This window comes from Tachysurus vachellii, chromosome 17 (assembly GCF_030014155.1).
Source record: "Tachysurus vachellii isolate PV-2020 chromosome 17, HZAU_Pvac_v1, whole genome shotgun sequence".
Taxonomy (NCBI): Eukaryota; Metazoa; Chordata; class Actinopteri; order Siluriformes; family Bagridae; genus Tachysurus; species Tachysurus vachellii.
The window spans coordinates 2,159,593-2,175,798 of record NC_083476.1 but is presented as its reverse complement, the minus strand read 5'-3'; the positions used below and the strand labels follow the sequence as shown (position 1 = coordinate 2,175,798).

The following is a 16,206-nucleotide window of genomic DNA, read 5'->3' as shown; positions in this document are numbered from 1 at the left end:
AGTTTGTGTACAGTCACTTAGAGAAGGTCTCAGTCTGAGAAGCATCATCAGATCACGTGAAAAACCACAGAGGTGCAGTTCACGCACGAGGAACCGGAAATAATTCACATGAGACAGATGAACATTTTGGATTTTTGAGCTTGTAAAACTGGCAAAAGAGTGTGATTCATTCAGCATTGTATCACCTAGAGCTCTGAATGACCTCTTTCACAGCTCATCTGTGTTCAGATGGACATAGGTGTTAATTCATCAGAATCTGCAGAATTTGTTGGTGTGTTATGACACACAACGAACGATTTATGATGTGTTTAGACACACAACGAACTGTCAGTCCTGTGCTGTGAAAGTTAACGGTGTTACGAACAAGCTTTACTTTAGCTTTAGTAAATATGGCGTTATTGATTCATTTCTCTGTTATAAGCTGAAAAAAAGGTGTGTGTTCATTTAGCTGTAGAAAGAAATGTCATTATCATGTCAAGTGTATGTTACAGTGTTAAGATCAGTTCAAATAGCCTGAATAAAGAAATATATACATGTATTGTCTCATTTAAGTGTTTGTTTAAAAAAATGAAAAAAAAAATCTCGATTACTTATAGAGATAATGTCCTTATTATGTCTTTAATGTGTTAGAGTGTTAAACTTTGGACAAAATTGAGATCTTACAAAAAAAAAGGGAGCTTCCTTTACATGAAATTATGGTATAAATAATAATAATGGTCATTATTTTGTCACATGACTGTCATAAAGTGTGTAACAGATGGCAAGATCTTATTATAATTATTATTATTATTATTATTTATTATTTACTATTTATTATTATTATTAGTAGTAGTAGTAGTAGTATTCTTATTATTTATTATTTAGTATTTATTATTATTATTATTATTATTATTATTATTATTATTATTATTATTATTATTATTGTATGAATATGTCATGAATTTATCTAAAAAAAAAAAGGCTTGTTTTACTTTTTGCCAAAAATGTCAACAATGAACCTTCTATAACTTCGTCTATAGAAATAATCCCATAATTGTGTAATTTATTTGTTAAATAGGGGCTTTACTTTAACATAGAAAAAAATGTCACTATGTGTCTATCACACCAAATGATTCAAGCTATCGTGCCAGTAACACGAGGGAATTTACATCTTTATTAATCCCGATCTATTCATTTTTCTCCTGAGGTTTTCATTGTGATATCACCGAGGTCAGAATTTGGGACTGTCTAAAATATTTCGAACCTGACGTCACCGCTCGGCTACGCCTCTGAGTTCAGGGTTAAACCTCAACACTCGCCACTGGAAGTGATGCTCTGAGCCGTGGTTCTCATTTCCAGTTCTAGAGACGCCATGCTGTGCCATGGTTTCGTTAATCTAACAAACCTGATCTGTCATATTACGATGAAGAGAAGTAGAAGTACAAGCCTTATGAGATTTATGGAAAATCCAGATCGAGAGTCAAAAAGGGAGACAGAATAAAATGATCTGTGAATGAACTCCAACTGAGTTTTTTTGCTCCTACTGGGTCCTATAAAAGTTTTGTTTTACATCATGCTAGTTTCATTACACTTTAAACTTTCACACCAACTCAAAATATACCAAACTGCTTACATCGAAATGACTTCTCTCAGTTTGTGGGCTGGTTTAAGGTTAATTTTAGACTCCAGCTCCAACTTGGATATAACTAAAACCAGGTGACCGTTTGGGTGAAACCATGATGTAGATCAAGTGTCCTTCAGAACAACCTGTGTGTGTGTGTGTGTGTGTGTGTGTGTGTGTGTGTGTGTGTGTGTGTGTGTGTGTGTGTGTGTTTCAGATCAATGACTTGTTTATGTTGTCATAGTAACATAACCTACAGGCTATCACGCTTGACTGATGCTACAGACAAATATCTAGTGGATTTTTCAACAATATGCAGCTGAGCATCAGGAAGAATTGGATGAACTTGGACAAACTCGCTGCACACCAATCAGTGAGGTGACGAACCAGGTGACAGCGACAGCAGTAGAGATGACATTACTGACATTACTGACATGACACATGACATGTCAGCTCTCTGTAGTAAGGTTGCGGTAAATATTTCATTACACCTTTACTGAATCTACTGCATATTAATTTTATAAGTACAGTAATTGGTGCGATTATGATTGTTTCTGATTAATGATGATTGCAATCTAAAGGCTCATTAACATAATAGCTAGTTACGAAGCTAGCTAGATAACAGCGTAGATCAAACCTTTTCCGATAAAATGATTTTTAATCAGGAAAAAGTCTGAAAACGACGAGCTATCAAATCGGTTCATGTTGATAACTAAGGACTTTAACGATGTTTAATCCATTGCCACTGACAAAATATGTGGAGAAAAGTTAAACATAGTTAATTGTCTTGTTTGTGACCCTTCAGACCCAATGAGCCTCTAACAGATTTGGTTGTAGTTCCGATTTTAACCACTAGGTGCAATAATAACTGACTCTAAATGGGGCGGTGCAATTACCGCAGCTATACAATTACAATAAAGGCTGTTTTCTATTGCATAATGACGTCATAAAATTACGTTGGGATTTGTGGAAATCATGGAAATTTCTCTCTCTCTCTCTCTCTCTGATTATCTCTCTCTCTATCTCTCTGTATCACTCTCTTTTTGTCTCTCTCTCTCTGTCTGTCTGTCTCTCTGTGTATCTCTTTCTGTCTCTCTCTCTCTATCTCTCTGTATCACTCTCTTTTTGTCTCTCTCTTTCTCTCTCCCTGTGTATCTCTTTCTGTCTCTCTCTCTATCTCTCTGTATCACTCTCTTTTTGTCTCTCTCTCTCTTTCTCTCTGTCTGTCTGTCTGTCTCTCTGTGTATCTCTTTCTGTCTCTCTCTCTCTATCTCTCTGTATCACTCTCTTTTTGTCTCTCTCTTTCTCTCTCTCTGTGTATCTCTTTCTGTCTCTCTCTCTATCTCTTTCTCTCTGTATCACTCTCTTTTTGTCTCTCTCTCTCTGTCTGTCTGTCTCTCTGTGTATCTCTTTCTGTCTCTCTATCTATCTCTCTTTCTCTCGGCATCACTCTCTTTGTATCTCTCTCTGTCTGTCTGTCTCTCTGTGTATCTCTTTCTGTGTCTCTCTCTCTATCTATCTATCTCTCTGTCTGTCTGTCTGTCTGTCTGTCTGTCTGTCTCTGTGTATCTCTCTGTCTCTCTCTTTCTCTCTGTATCACTCTCTCTTTGTATCTCTGTCTGTCTGTCTGTCTGTCTGTCTGTCTCTGTGTATCTCTCTGTCTCTCTCTGTCTCTCTCTTTCTATCTCTCTTTCTCTCTGTATCACTCTCTCTTTGTATCTCTCTCTCTCTCTCTCTCTCTCTCTCTCTCTCTCTGTATCACTCAGCGTGTGTGCGTGTGCGTGCGTGTGAGTGTGCATGTGTGTGTGTGTGTGTGCGTGTGAGTGTGCATGTGTGTGTGTGTGTGTGTGCGTGTGTGTGTGTGTGTGTGCGTGTGAGTGTACATGTGTGTGAGTGTGTGTGCGTGCGTGTCAGTGTGCATGTGTGTGAGTGTATGTGTGTGTGAGTGTATGTGTGTGTGAGTGTGTATGTGTGTGTTCTCTAGAAGGCGGAGTTTACCAGTAAACTCTACAGTCTGTTCCCCTCCGTTGTTCACATTTTCTCCGCAGTCGCACTGACGCTATGCCTCAGAAAAATAATTCTGCAAACTTCACAAGTTCATTAACAGATTCTGACTCCGAGGATTTACGATAACGAGCTACAGAACGGTACGATTTCTGTGCATTTAGTCCTCTTTTCTCTGTCTTTCCTTTTTTAAATGCGCACTAACATCATCTGGAGTGAATCCAGATGTTTTGTTGCAGTATTAACATTTATATTACTTCTATTATGCATTATAACGATTCAGTAATGTATTCAAACCTCGTAAGTGTCTCCTTATCTAGATGCACACACTTCGTCTCTTTTTCTACTTTTAGTTCTTTCTGCTGTCTCAATACTTGTTGTTCTGGTTCATCTTATCTTGTTTAGTTGGATGCGCGCGCGCTCGTGTGAGCGTGTGTGTGTGAGCGTGTGTGTGTGTGAGTGTGTGTGTGAGCGTTAGACTTCCCTGGAAGATGAAACAATATTTCTGTAGAACTCTTCTCCTGATTAACAGGTTATTGAATTTTATGGTCCATACAGGTCGTAAAGGACACCAAGTACCTCTTAGGATCCAAAGTGTCTCCAGGGATCTAAACAGTTTCTTTGTAGGCTTCTTTAAGGGATCCATCAGAGAGACAACACAGATATTATGATATATGATTTACAAAAACGTTGTCTGTGTTGAGGATTAAAGTTCCACTGCACAGACCTTGGAGAAGATTTTTAGGAAATTTGAAGCTAAGAACGTCTAAAGGATTTGTACTGAAGTCTAGACAGACAATAACATATAAGAGACTGTAGTGTCTATATTCTGTAGTGTAATATATTTGATATGAACATGTTAGAACACACTTTCTGGAAAATAAATAAATAAATAAAGCTTTCTTACCAGTATGATAGTTTTTAAGGGGTTAATGCAGGAGGACAAACCAAAACCTTTCTGAAATTCTGCAATATCTATTATAGTAAATCTTTTCAGCTGGTATGGTGAGGATATTGTTCACAACCTCCATGAATCACAAGAGTGTGCTCTTGGGAATGAAATCATCTTGTTTCTTTGTCCATTCTTTCCCCTTGGCTGTGGAAACCTCATATTTGTTAAAACATATCTGAATACACAATGAGATCCTTTCATGAGCCAAGATGTTTGCCAAAGAGGTTGTAGGTGTGCTTCGTATAAACATAGTCTGTATCTGAACATGATATAAACCACACTGTACAGTTCTATACAAGGGTTTAGTTCCACTTGTTTAAATATACAGTCTACAAATCGTTCATGGTCACGGTGGGTCCTAGTGATTTGGTGGGATAATTCACGTTATATAGGATATAGGACACATTCACACCTGTAGGTACAGATTAGATCTGTCTACCTGCATGTTTGAGGAACAGAAAATAACCTGGAAAAATAATATTAAAAAAAAAGAACCCATGCATGCAACACTACCACCAAGCTCAGGATCCCACCATGAAACCTAAAGCTGAGAGAAGGCAGACTTTATAACAGAGGAAACTGCTGAGCTGTATGATTTATGTGACATTTTCCTCATATCTGATGGCAGGTTTTGTAACTGCCACATCATTGTTTTCCAACAGAGCTTCTGGTTTTGACTTTCATCATGTTCAACCATGATAACACAGGCAGCGTTTGAGTCTGTGAGTAATCCTGAGACCAGACACAGCCCAGACATGTCCGCTAGTGTAATGTGATTATCACTGACTCTAATATTCACCGAACAGAGATTAGACATGTAGCCTTGTTTATTTCATTTCTTTGGATCAGAAGTTTGCTAATGAAATGTTGGAGTCACCTGATATATATATATATTTTGCATAAGTTCTCTTCTAATTAATGAACTGTGCAAGAGAAGCATCACATGCATGAAATTCATCATGCCTTTGTCCCCAAGAGAATATGGGAAGTTCTGCTCAGGTTGTCTCTGAGTAAACCTGAGAAAACGCAAAGCTTTGTTTATTCCCCGATCAGAGCAAATAGTTCCTGAAGTTGTGAACCAATGCTCAGAGACTGTAGATTCAATGAGAGTATTATATTAAAGATTTAAATTAGATTAGATTAAATGTAACTTTATTGTCATTACACACGTACAAGTACGAAGCAACGAAATGCAGAAATCTAACCAGAAGTGCAATAAGCAGCAAATGCAAGATGTACAGTATTTACAGTATGAACAGGATAATATACAGATGAATATGTTATGGATATACAAGATATACAGGTTGGGTTCTATAGACATGTAATATACATGGTGTTATATATTATGTATTATACAGATAAATATACAGGGGATATTGACATAATACACAGGGGTGGGAGGTCACCGGGAGGCAGAGCTCAGTAAGGTGAGAGCCCTTGGGACAAAGCTGTTCTTCAGTCTATTGGTTTTTGTCCGGAGGCTCCTAAAGTGCCTTCCGGAGGGAAGGGGGACAAACAATCTATGGGCAGGGTGAGAGGAGTCTTTAGGAATGCTGCAAGCTCGAGTGCTGTGGATCCCCAGGAACTTGAAGCTGGAGACACGTTCAACTGGCAGCTTGTTGAAGTAGATAATGGCATGTGTGCCAACTCTTTACCTCCTGAAGTCCTTGACGAGCTCCTTTGTTTCGCTGGTGTTAAGGAGCACGTTGTTGTTAGCACACCATGTGGCCAGATGCTGTACCTCTTCCCTGAAGGCTGTCTAATTGCTGTTGGTAATGAGGCTAATTACTGTGGTGTCGTCAGCAAACTTGATTATGGAATTAGATCCAGAGGGAATAGAGGAATGGACTCAGCACACAGCCCTGTGGTACACCTGTGTTAAGGCAGAACAGATTTGGGCTGACCTGATATGCTGAGGTCTGGGCTTACATGCTCTAAGCACATGCCAAGGGATGCCATCTGGTCCAGCAGCCTTGTGTAAGTTGATCCTGCACAGTGCAGCATATACCGTACATCAGAGGAGGTGAGGGTGAGGGGCTGGTGGGTTTCAGAGGGTTTGGTTTTAATGGCCATCTCTCTGTTGTTACTGTTGAAGCGAGCATAAAAGTCATTTAGCTCGTTCAAAAATGAGACGTCTTTAGTCGATGGGGAAGTTGCTGGGCTTAGAGTCGCTGATGGCCTGCCACATGTGTCTGGGGTCAGAGTTGGAGAAGTATCTGTTTACCTTTAGCTTATAGCAGTGCTTAGCCGTTATGATGCTCCTACTCAGGTTGAGGAGGCTGTAGACCTGTGCATCACCTGATCTGAAGGCAGTGTTACAGGCCTGCAGCAGGAGCCATAATATTCATTTTTGCGTCAGTGACTAAACGTTGATACGTCGTTGATACAATGAAGTTCGTAAGTGATTTTTAAAAAAAAATTAAACAATAGAATTTCGAGTCAGCGAAAATTGATCATGACAAGAGCTTTATCTGTGTTTGTTTTCTGGCTTTGGCTTGTATTGTTGTATATGTTGTTGTTGTTGTTGCTATGCGTATTCCTTTTATCCAAAACCTTGCTAGCTTATGTGAATTTCACGCTATAATCAAAATTGTAAAATGTTATACTCGTGAAAAACAACACACTGTTTATTTTTCAGTTCAGAAAAGCCTGATTTCAGTAATATATATATATATAATATAAACAAATTATAGTCACATGCATTCTTTAAATGATAGATAGCATGGAAATGATGGCTAATTTAATTTGATCTCTTTAAGGGTTTTAATGAACTTAGAGGATCGGTGCGATCCAGCTCCAGTCAGCTTCCAGATTCTCGTTGCTTTATCGCAGACTTTTTTGCTTTGTAATTATGGTATAATCAACAATGACTCAGCACAAATGCTAAACTGCTTCAGTGGGAAATTAAAATGAGGAACTGAAATCTTCTCTCTTGCAGCTAATTCACTGGCTGTCAGCAGACCCCGAGTCAACAAGCCTGTATTTTGGATGACTAATATAACAAAAATCCAACAGATATTTGTGACTTTCCCAGATTACTCTGTAATGTCTGTGTGATTGTATATATTTATTTATTTATTTATTTTCTTTTTTTTTTAAATACAGGTTCCAATGAGGGGTGAAATATTTATGCTGATCCTTGCCACATGGCCATGTCTCCAGGGTACGATGCGCATCTCATACACATTGCTTTTAATTAAATTGGCTGAAGTCTCTTTTTCTTCTGCTTTATATAAACCACACTCAGTTGAAAGCGTTGTTAAATTCACATTGGTGAAAGAAATGTATTTTTAGAGAAACTTTTTTTGTTTGATTGATGTTCTCCTTGTTACTTCGGTAGCTCTCTTTGTTGTGGAGTCGGAGCAAAAGTCCTACGATGGAGAAGTCCACGATAAGGTCATGATGGGATGCCGGTTTTCACACATCCCCAGCGTTTCACGTGTATCTGTCATTTGGAAGCGCATCGACCCACTACCGACTCTGGACGTCTATCAGCTGGATAAGGGACATGAGAAACCCAACTTCACCAACCAGCACTACAAGTCACGGGTACGGCTCCTGAGGGAGGAACTGGAGAACTTTCGGGCCGTAATCGAGATCTCCCGGCTTCGTCCGAACGACTCGGGAACCTATCAGTGCATTGTGATCCAGGGCGAGGGTGACTACAAGCAGACGCAGCTCAACGTCCGAGGTGAGTCGGTTTACTCGGAAAAACGAAACTAAACTCACATCTCTATGGTATCCACCCCAAACAAGAGATATGTCAGAATGTTCCGAATTTCCTGTTTATCTGACTAAAATATTTAGTGTGGGGTTTATTTGACCTATTAAACAGTTTGCATAAAGCTCATAAATCACAAAAAAAGCTTTACAGAAATCCGGATGTAGATTATTGTAGATTAGATCCCTAATAAAAAAGCAAGAGACAACAGCGGTGTAGGAAAAAAAAATCCCTGAGAAGATTTGAGGAAGAAATTTGACAGGAAGCAGATTTAAAAGGGAACAGAGTATCAAAAGGTCTTTTCACACGGTGCATAACCCCAGGCCTTTAACTTTCCATAACCATGGCTTTTTTAAAGAGGAGTGGAACATGATTACTGATGGGATTTGACAACTTGCCAATCATATGGCTCAATGGGTCTATGGTTCATGTTGTCTCCTTCGCTCAATTGGCTGCTCAATCGATTTAAAACATAAAGGATGTAGTAGGAAAAACATTTAATATTTATCTAGGGACATGTTAGAGTGGTGAGAACTGGAACATGGTCAAAAAAAGGGATTGTAACCGTCAACGGAGCGTTTTTTTATTTAAGTCAAGCATGCAAACACTCCAAAGTCATTGGAAATTGTACTAGAAATGTGTGTATTGTGTCTCTGTGTCTAAGAACACATCAGTTCTTTAGCACATAGAATGCAAATCATAAATAAAATATTGCAATTTTGGTTCACTTCAGTGGGGCACGGTGGTTTAGTGGTTAGCACGTTCACCTCACACAGTTTGCATGTTCTCCCCGTGCCTCGGGGGTTTCCTCCGGGAACTCCGGTTTCCTCGGTCCAAAGACATGCATGGTAGGTTGATTGGCATCTCTGGAAAATTGTCCGTAGTGTGTGATTGTGTGAGTGAATGAGAGTGTGTGCGTGCCCTGTGATGGGTTGGCACTCCGTCCAGGGTGTATCCTGTCTTGATGCCTGATGACGCCTGAGATAGGCACAGGCTCCCCGTGACCCGAGGTAGTTCGGATAAGCGGTAGAAGATGAATGAATGAATGAATGAATGAATGAATGAATGAATGGTTCACTTCGTAGGTTGCAATCAAACAACACCAGGTTTTTCTTGAAGAAATGAAGACGATCCTTTAGAAATGGTCTTTAAAGGCATGTTTGGACCAACAAACAATTCGGTACTCTTTAAAGTATAGAATGTTATGTTCAGGTTAGATCAGATGACAACAAAAAAAAACCTACAGGTTTCAAGATTCAAAGTTTTATGGTTTAATAATTTGTGGGTTTTTTTGAGCAGATTTGTCCTGTGAAATCTTTTTCTTTCTCAAATTGTAAGCGTAACACACTTCAGTTTCATCATATTATGATACTTTTGTTCTCCAGCACCATATACGCCGATTAAGAAGACCTTCAGGACAATAAGCAAAAAGGAGGTGGAGCTTTCCTGCGAGTCACAAGGCTTCCCGTTGGCTCATGTCACTTGGAGCAACAGCAAGTTCAATGCGCCATATCTGACAAACCGCTCAGAAAACAGCCAGGTTCAAAACAGCGACGGCTTCTTTGTCGTCACCAGCAGATTAGCCGTGACATACGACACGGACAATTACACATGTTCCTACGTGACCGACGATGGCAAAACGAGCCAGAAGGCTACGTTCGTTATCCCAGGTGGGTGCAAAGGACAGCATCTCAAACAGTGAACTTGTAGCGTTTGTAATGAAATGCAGGTAAAATGATCTGGTTAGTTAGGTAGCTAGTCTGAAGTCATGCATCTGTAGTACACAACAAGCACCAGTACGCAAAGAAGAGCTAAGTTCCTCCGTGTGGTTTGAACTGAGTTCTTTTGAGCGAAGTGGTTTGAAAGTGCTGATGAGTATCTTAAGTTGAGTGCTGTTGAGTGCTTTAAGCTATTTGTGTTGAATTGCAAAAGCATGAACAGTCATAGGGCGGCTTTATTCTTCATCTTCTAGTGAAATCCTTCTAGTGAAGTTTGTCTTCATTCTTAGCTTTTTTTTTTTTTCTAGTAACGGATATCCTTATAAGGCAAAGCATAAAATCATGAACAGAGAATTCTAAATCATTTCATGAAATTCATTCATGACTCATGTGTATTTCCAAGCCATGCTCACATATACTTGCCAACACACTAAACCACAATTGTGAGGTTTGTAGCGTGGGATGTTTATTTGATCACAGTGGGACTTCACCTGTAGCGTTGGGTAACGAAAAGCGTTTATCAGGAAGTGATATCAATTCCAACAGAAAGGTTATCATGGTCTGATTATTATCTTTTTCTAAAGAAGTCTAAAGAAGCACAACTTTAGTAGCAAAGCTTCTGCCTGATTTTCTGAGGTAAAAAGTATTTCCGAGTCTGGTTAGCGCCTTTAACGTGTTGTCTTAGCTTTACATGCAAAGCTTAGATGTCTTTGGTACATGCTAATTAATCTGACCAGCAACAAGCTGACATTTGTAGCATATAATATATATATATATATATATTCGGTATTGGGCTCTATCATACCAAGTTCAATAACGAGTCAGTTTCCTTTTCCTGTTTAATACAGAATAAAGCTAAAAAACAAGCAAAGGAATTAGCGATCTTTAGCTAACGTCGAATTCTAAAGCAAAAGACGTATATTACGTGACGTACAAAGAGATTGGTTTACCATAACAATCTCTTAGTTTATTCCTCAATAATATTCAGAAAATAAATGATCCAGTTCCCTTGTATTTAAGTCACCTATTTCTTTCCAGATGAAATTAGTGAGACGAGTAAATGGACCGCAGGATACGCAGCCATTTTGGTCGTGATGTGCGTGGGTTTAGCCTTTGCCCTGCTGTTTCTGCGAAGGAGAAAGAAAGGTTTGTCTCTCTATTGTTTTCTTTCTTCCTTTTCTTTCCCATTTAATCTGCTGTTGCGATTTATTGTCTATTCATAAAACGTACGTTCGTGATCCGTCGCTCTGATCCGTACGCATGTCACTCCTTTCTATGGTTAGCGTAGTCTTATTATTATTCTTATTTCCCACCACATTTTTTAACTGGGGTTTTTTGTGTTGCGTGTATATCAGTTTTCCCCCTCGGTGCACCACTATTTTTAGTTCCTCTTTGCGAGATTTCAAATAGACAACTGTAATTTAAGGTTCTTTCTATAGACTTTTCTGCATTGTCATTAGGACATGACAGATTTTTTTTATCTTGGCTTTATATGACCACAAGGTACCGTGTATACATGATAAGAGAAGCCAGTTACCTGCATGACCAGGACTCCAGAGGTCACTGGGAATTCCCATGAGATGCAATACAGGCTTATGTTCATACCAAGAGTTAGGCAGCGTCTCTGAGGGTTTCCTCCGGGTTCCTCTCGCGTCCCGATAGCATGCATTCGATCTCATTCACTTTATTTGTACAGTATATTAATGGACATTACGACACAAAGCAGCTTTACAGACATACATAAATTCAGGATATACATTTTAAATTTATATATTTGTGAAGAGGAAAAATTCCCTGAGGTGATATGAGGAAGAAACCGTGACAGGAACCCAATGATTTCCCTTCTATAACTGCGTACTATACGGTCAGGAAGTTCACTTGTGTAACCATGTGTGTTCCCGAATCCTCGATCGTTCTATCAGATGAATCAGCTTATTAGGAAAAACGTAGTAATGAGAAATATCCGCTCTTTTCTTTCACACTATTCGTTTCATGTCTTTGACTGAATCATTTCTTTTCACAGAGCATACGCGTCTGGATACGTCCGCGGTCGTATGTGAATCTCATGGTCAAAACGGGAGAGTGACGTCAGCTGACAGTAAGTATAGATGAATAGATTGATGGAATTACGGTCAAACTGAAGGATGGGGGGGAAAAAGCGCTACACTACACAGTACGCGTGAGTGATTCTTATCGAAACCTCAAACACTTCAACATCCCTGACTCTGACTCACCCACTCCAACTCAGCTCAAAAGAGGTTTGCTGTCGACACAGAGAACTTATATCAGTTTTAATATCGACTTCATCCTGAATGGATTTGCCAAGCCTCGCTAAATAAACCTTTTTTAATTTATTTTATTTTATTTTATTTTATTTTATTTTATTTTATTTATTTTATTTTATTTATTTATTTGTTTGTTTGCTTATTTATTTATTTATTTATTTATTTATTTATTTATATTAAAATTTTTCCTTTTTTTTTTTTTTTTTTATAATTAGCTATAATAATATAGCTAATACGTTCGGTGAATGTACCGTTACATATACACTTTGAAAATGTAATGGAGATATTAATGATATCACGAGCGCTTTAACATTTTTAGTTCATTATTATGTATTTGATATATATTTAATCTTTTAGATTTCAAAGCTTCTAGATTCCAAAGAAAGACGACGACGAGAATTACAAAAAAAATAAAGAAATCAGGCCATCCTTAAAAATATTCTTGTTTGCCGTAACCCGACCGACCCTGTCAATTTAGGACCGACTCAAATTATTTTAGTTTTTTTTTGCTTTAAGTCCGACCGACTTGCCGGTTGTAAATTTGCGTTAAGACGTCAGTGATGTCACGATATGCTAATTTGTTTAAAGTCGTACCTACGTAATCACCATCACCAAAATTGTTCTTTTTTTTTTTTTACATTGAAACTTGAAAAAAATAATATAGACCTACCTACCGACCCTTTTGTTTTTTTTTTTTACTGTTTCTGCAAACCAAAATATTTTTAATACTGGCCTAAAATCCAATTTAAGTGAACTGTTCTTATCACTGTCCCTTAATCTACATTCGGTAGTTCATGAAGATCTCCACAGCTATCAAGCCTAAGAAAAAAAAGAAATGACACGTGTCTGTCATAACAAACCCCTTGGGATTCCCTGACCACAATTTGAGAACTTTTTAGAAAACAGTAACTTCCATAATTGTTAAGTAAAATCTGCTCAACACAAACTTTAACCAACCGTATCAGCCGTCATCGCTCAGCACAGTGAAGCATGGTGGTGGTAGCATCGTGCTGAAACTTATCTTTGGACTCTTGGTTGTTTTTCTGACATCGTGACCTCCTTATCGGGCCACTGATTTTTGGTGGATGACCATATTTGGTCGTGCTGTAGTCATTTCATTATTTTTAATATGATAATGTTTTCTTTATGTACGTAATTATGTGTCAAATCAGACTCCTATTTCTAATCCGTTCCAACCCGTAAAAGCCCCGTCGAATATAGCAGTACTATACTGTTACTATAGTAACACTCAGGTGTTAGAAGAAGCGCATTAATGCTATATAAACCTGTGGCTGTCACCTTGAGAATCTGAACCTGGTTGGTATAAAACTGACCCTAACTATACTAACTACTCTATTATTCATTGTTTTCCCCCTCTGTCCTTCAGATTTACTTCCAAAATCAGATTCCAGAGTCGATTCCCTTACTTTTACGTCAGAGTGTAAGTATTCTCGAGCTTTTCCTTTAGCAATCTGACACTTAGACATACATTTCCTTCACCTCTGAAATTCAGAGTCTGAATGCCAGCTCATGTTTTTTCTCGGTATAAATCGTTTTGAGGCGTCTGACATTTTGTGTTCGTTTAACCCCTTACCCCACACCCTCGCTTTCCAACGATCTGAATATAAAGGCTTTTTATTTCCAGCGTGAAATGGAACAACAGGAAATATGCAAGTTGTGAGAAACAACAGTTTCACACGCCCACATATCCTTCTGCATGAATACGGCATTTTTTCCGCTCTAGATGAGAGATAAAAAATCATGAAAGAATGCATGTTAAGTGCTGTAACCTAATTGAAGTACTGTATGAGCGCTAAAGTTAGAACATTAAGGCATAAAAATATCCTTTAAAGTAGCAAAAGTATGTCCAGGAGGATTCTGATGATATGAGTCATTCAGCCGTCACAGTTTAGAGTGGATCAGGAGAGAACAATCATGTTCGTTGGTAATTAATCAGACTCTCGCGCTCATTGTCGACAACCTCCAGACGAATCCTAAGATTTAAGGAGTGGGTCAATTCTCAATATAGTTTACAAATGTTTTTTACTTTCACATATAAAGCACCATTTATAAAAAAAAAAAAAAATAGATTACCAAATATGTCTGTCCACCAAAAACCAGTGACCAGAAGAAGTGGGCATTAATCTGAGAAGCAACCAAGAGGCCGCTCGGTTCTACCGCTACCATGCTTCACTGTGATGGACCTTGATTAATGAAGAAATTTTAAAGCAATAGAGATAAATAGTTATGGCATTCTATTATATATTATATTGTGTTGATTCATGACATCTCAGGTGTAATGGGGGTGAAAACTTTTGCAAGTTACTGTTAATGATTTAAAAACTTCCTGTGGTGTTTGTTTGCCTCATGCTTTTGTAACAAGTTGCTTTACCTGTCAAGTCGGTATTAATTTCCTAGATAATTAACTTAAGCAATTGTAAACATTACAGAGAAAACCAGCACCTCCCAGACCTGAGGAAACACCTACTTCAAGACGGGAAATAAGGAACCAGGAAAAAAAAAAAGCAAAGACTGGTTTCCTCTTCGTGTAACTACTTTATTTAAGACCTTTTCCTCATCTGAGAGTTCCAGAGAGTTTCCAAGACTTCATAGGAGCTGAAAGGGATTTCAACTCCAAGACCCTAGAAGGAGAAGAACTGCAGAAAATCTCAGCGACATTCTTCTATTAAACAGACAGTTTCCTCATCCTGGATGGATATTTGGAAGTAGGCAGGAAACTGGTCACTTCCTGCAAGAGCGATGGTGTCACAACGTATCCTGGAAAGCGCTGCATTCTGCGACAGGAAGTTAATCAAGCTTTAAACTCTGCCTCTCCGAATCATCTCAATAGGTTTCGTGTCTTTACTCAATGGATTCATGGAAATGAATTTTTTTCTCAACTCTTCTGTGCGCTAAGCTTTCTTGTACTAGCGTCACTGATTAACTGTACCGGCTACACACATACACACACACATACACACTGGATATCTCCGCTTCACCTTCTACCGTGTGCCCAAACATTAAACGGGAACTTAGAGCAAGTTGGAAGCGTAGAAACGACAGACCACACGCATCATCGTTAGTCGATTGATGGACTTGCTGACTTGTGACATCATACCAATCTCAATTTACCGCTGTTGTTGCGATTCTTCGTCCCATGTTGCACACGTGTACAATAAACGTACCGATACGGTACCTACAGTACAGTACCACGCCAACAAACCCGTAGCTGACTGTATGTTAAATTTATATATTTATTTTTTTAACTCTAATCTTTTCTTAACCAGTTGTTTCATGTCCTGTTTAGTCAGTTTTTGTAATATTTTGTACAATATCTTTTGTAATATACATTTTTTAAAATTCTATACATATTTTAAATCTTTTAACGGCACTTTTTTCGCTTGAATCAAAAGTCAGAACTCTCGGAGTCTCTTGATGTTTTTTCATGTGTACCGAAGCAGTATTTATAAATCTAGCTTTCTGTATAATTCTGTATTATAGTTTAAATGTATAGAAATAGATATAGATATAGAGATTCACACAGACACGTCTGTACTGAGCGTGAGGTTTGCATTTCCGTTTCCTTTCTCTCGTATTGTTGCACAGTTTCAGCCAGGATTAAATGACAAGCCAACTTCTCTTAGCCAAGTGAGGAAAACACTGCATTGAAGTCTTGTACTGTTTTATTTCTATGATGAAATATGAGATGTTTTGTGTGTAATAAAACGTATGTTTGCTATATGTCTTTAATAGATATTTTTCCCTGTATCTTGTATACAAACTTTACTGTTGGCCTTTAAAACCCAGATTTGTCCATCAGATCCACCGCTCCATAGTTTAATGTCAGTACCTTTGGTGTCATGCGGTGATCCTAGGCTTGTGTGCAGACACGCAAACTCCAGTTCTTGTGTTCATGTCGCTTTCCG

General features: G+C 38.4%; 1 protein-coding gene across 2 annotated transcripts; it reads left to right on the top strand.

The window, feature by feature from the left end:
* The first annotated feature begins 3,593 nt into the window (after positions 1–3,593).
* LOC132860130 (programmed cell death 1 ligand 1-like) lies at positions 3,594–16,030 on the top strand. 2 transcript variants are annotated; one of them, XM_060891215.1, is made up of 8 exons: positions 3,594–3,747; positions 7,662–7,719; positions 7,897–8,247; positions 9,663–9,947; positions 11,034–11,141; positions 12,019–12,093; positions 13,668–13,721; positions 14,731–16,030. In XM_060891215.1, coding segments are annotated over exons 2-8 (927 nt in total). In that variant the 5' UTR covers positions 3,594–3,747; positions 7,662–7,667; the 3' UTR covers positions 14,733–16,030. The 2 variants fall into 2 exon arrangements, with proteins under 2 accessions (XP_060747198.1, XP_060747199.1); XM_060891216.1 differs by lacking the exon at positions 13,668–13,721.
* Positions 16,031–16,206: the final 176 nt, after the last annotated feature.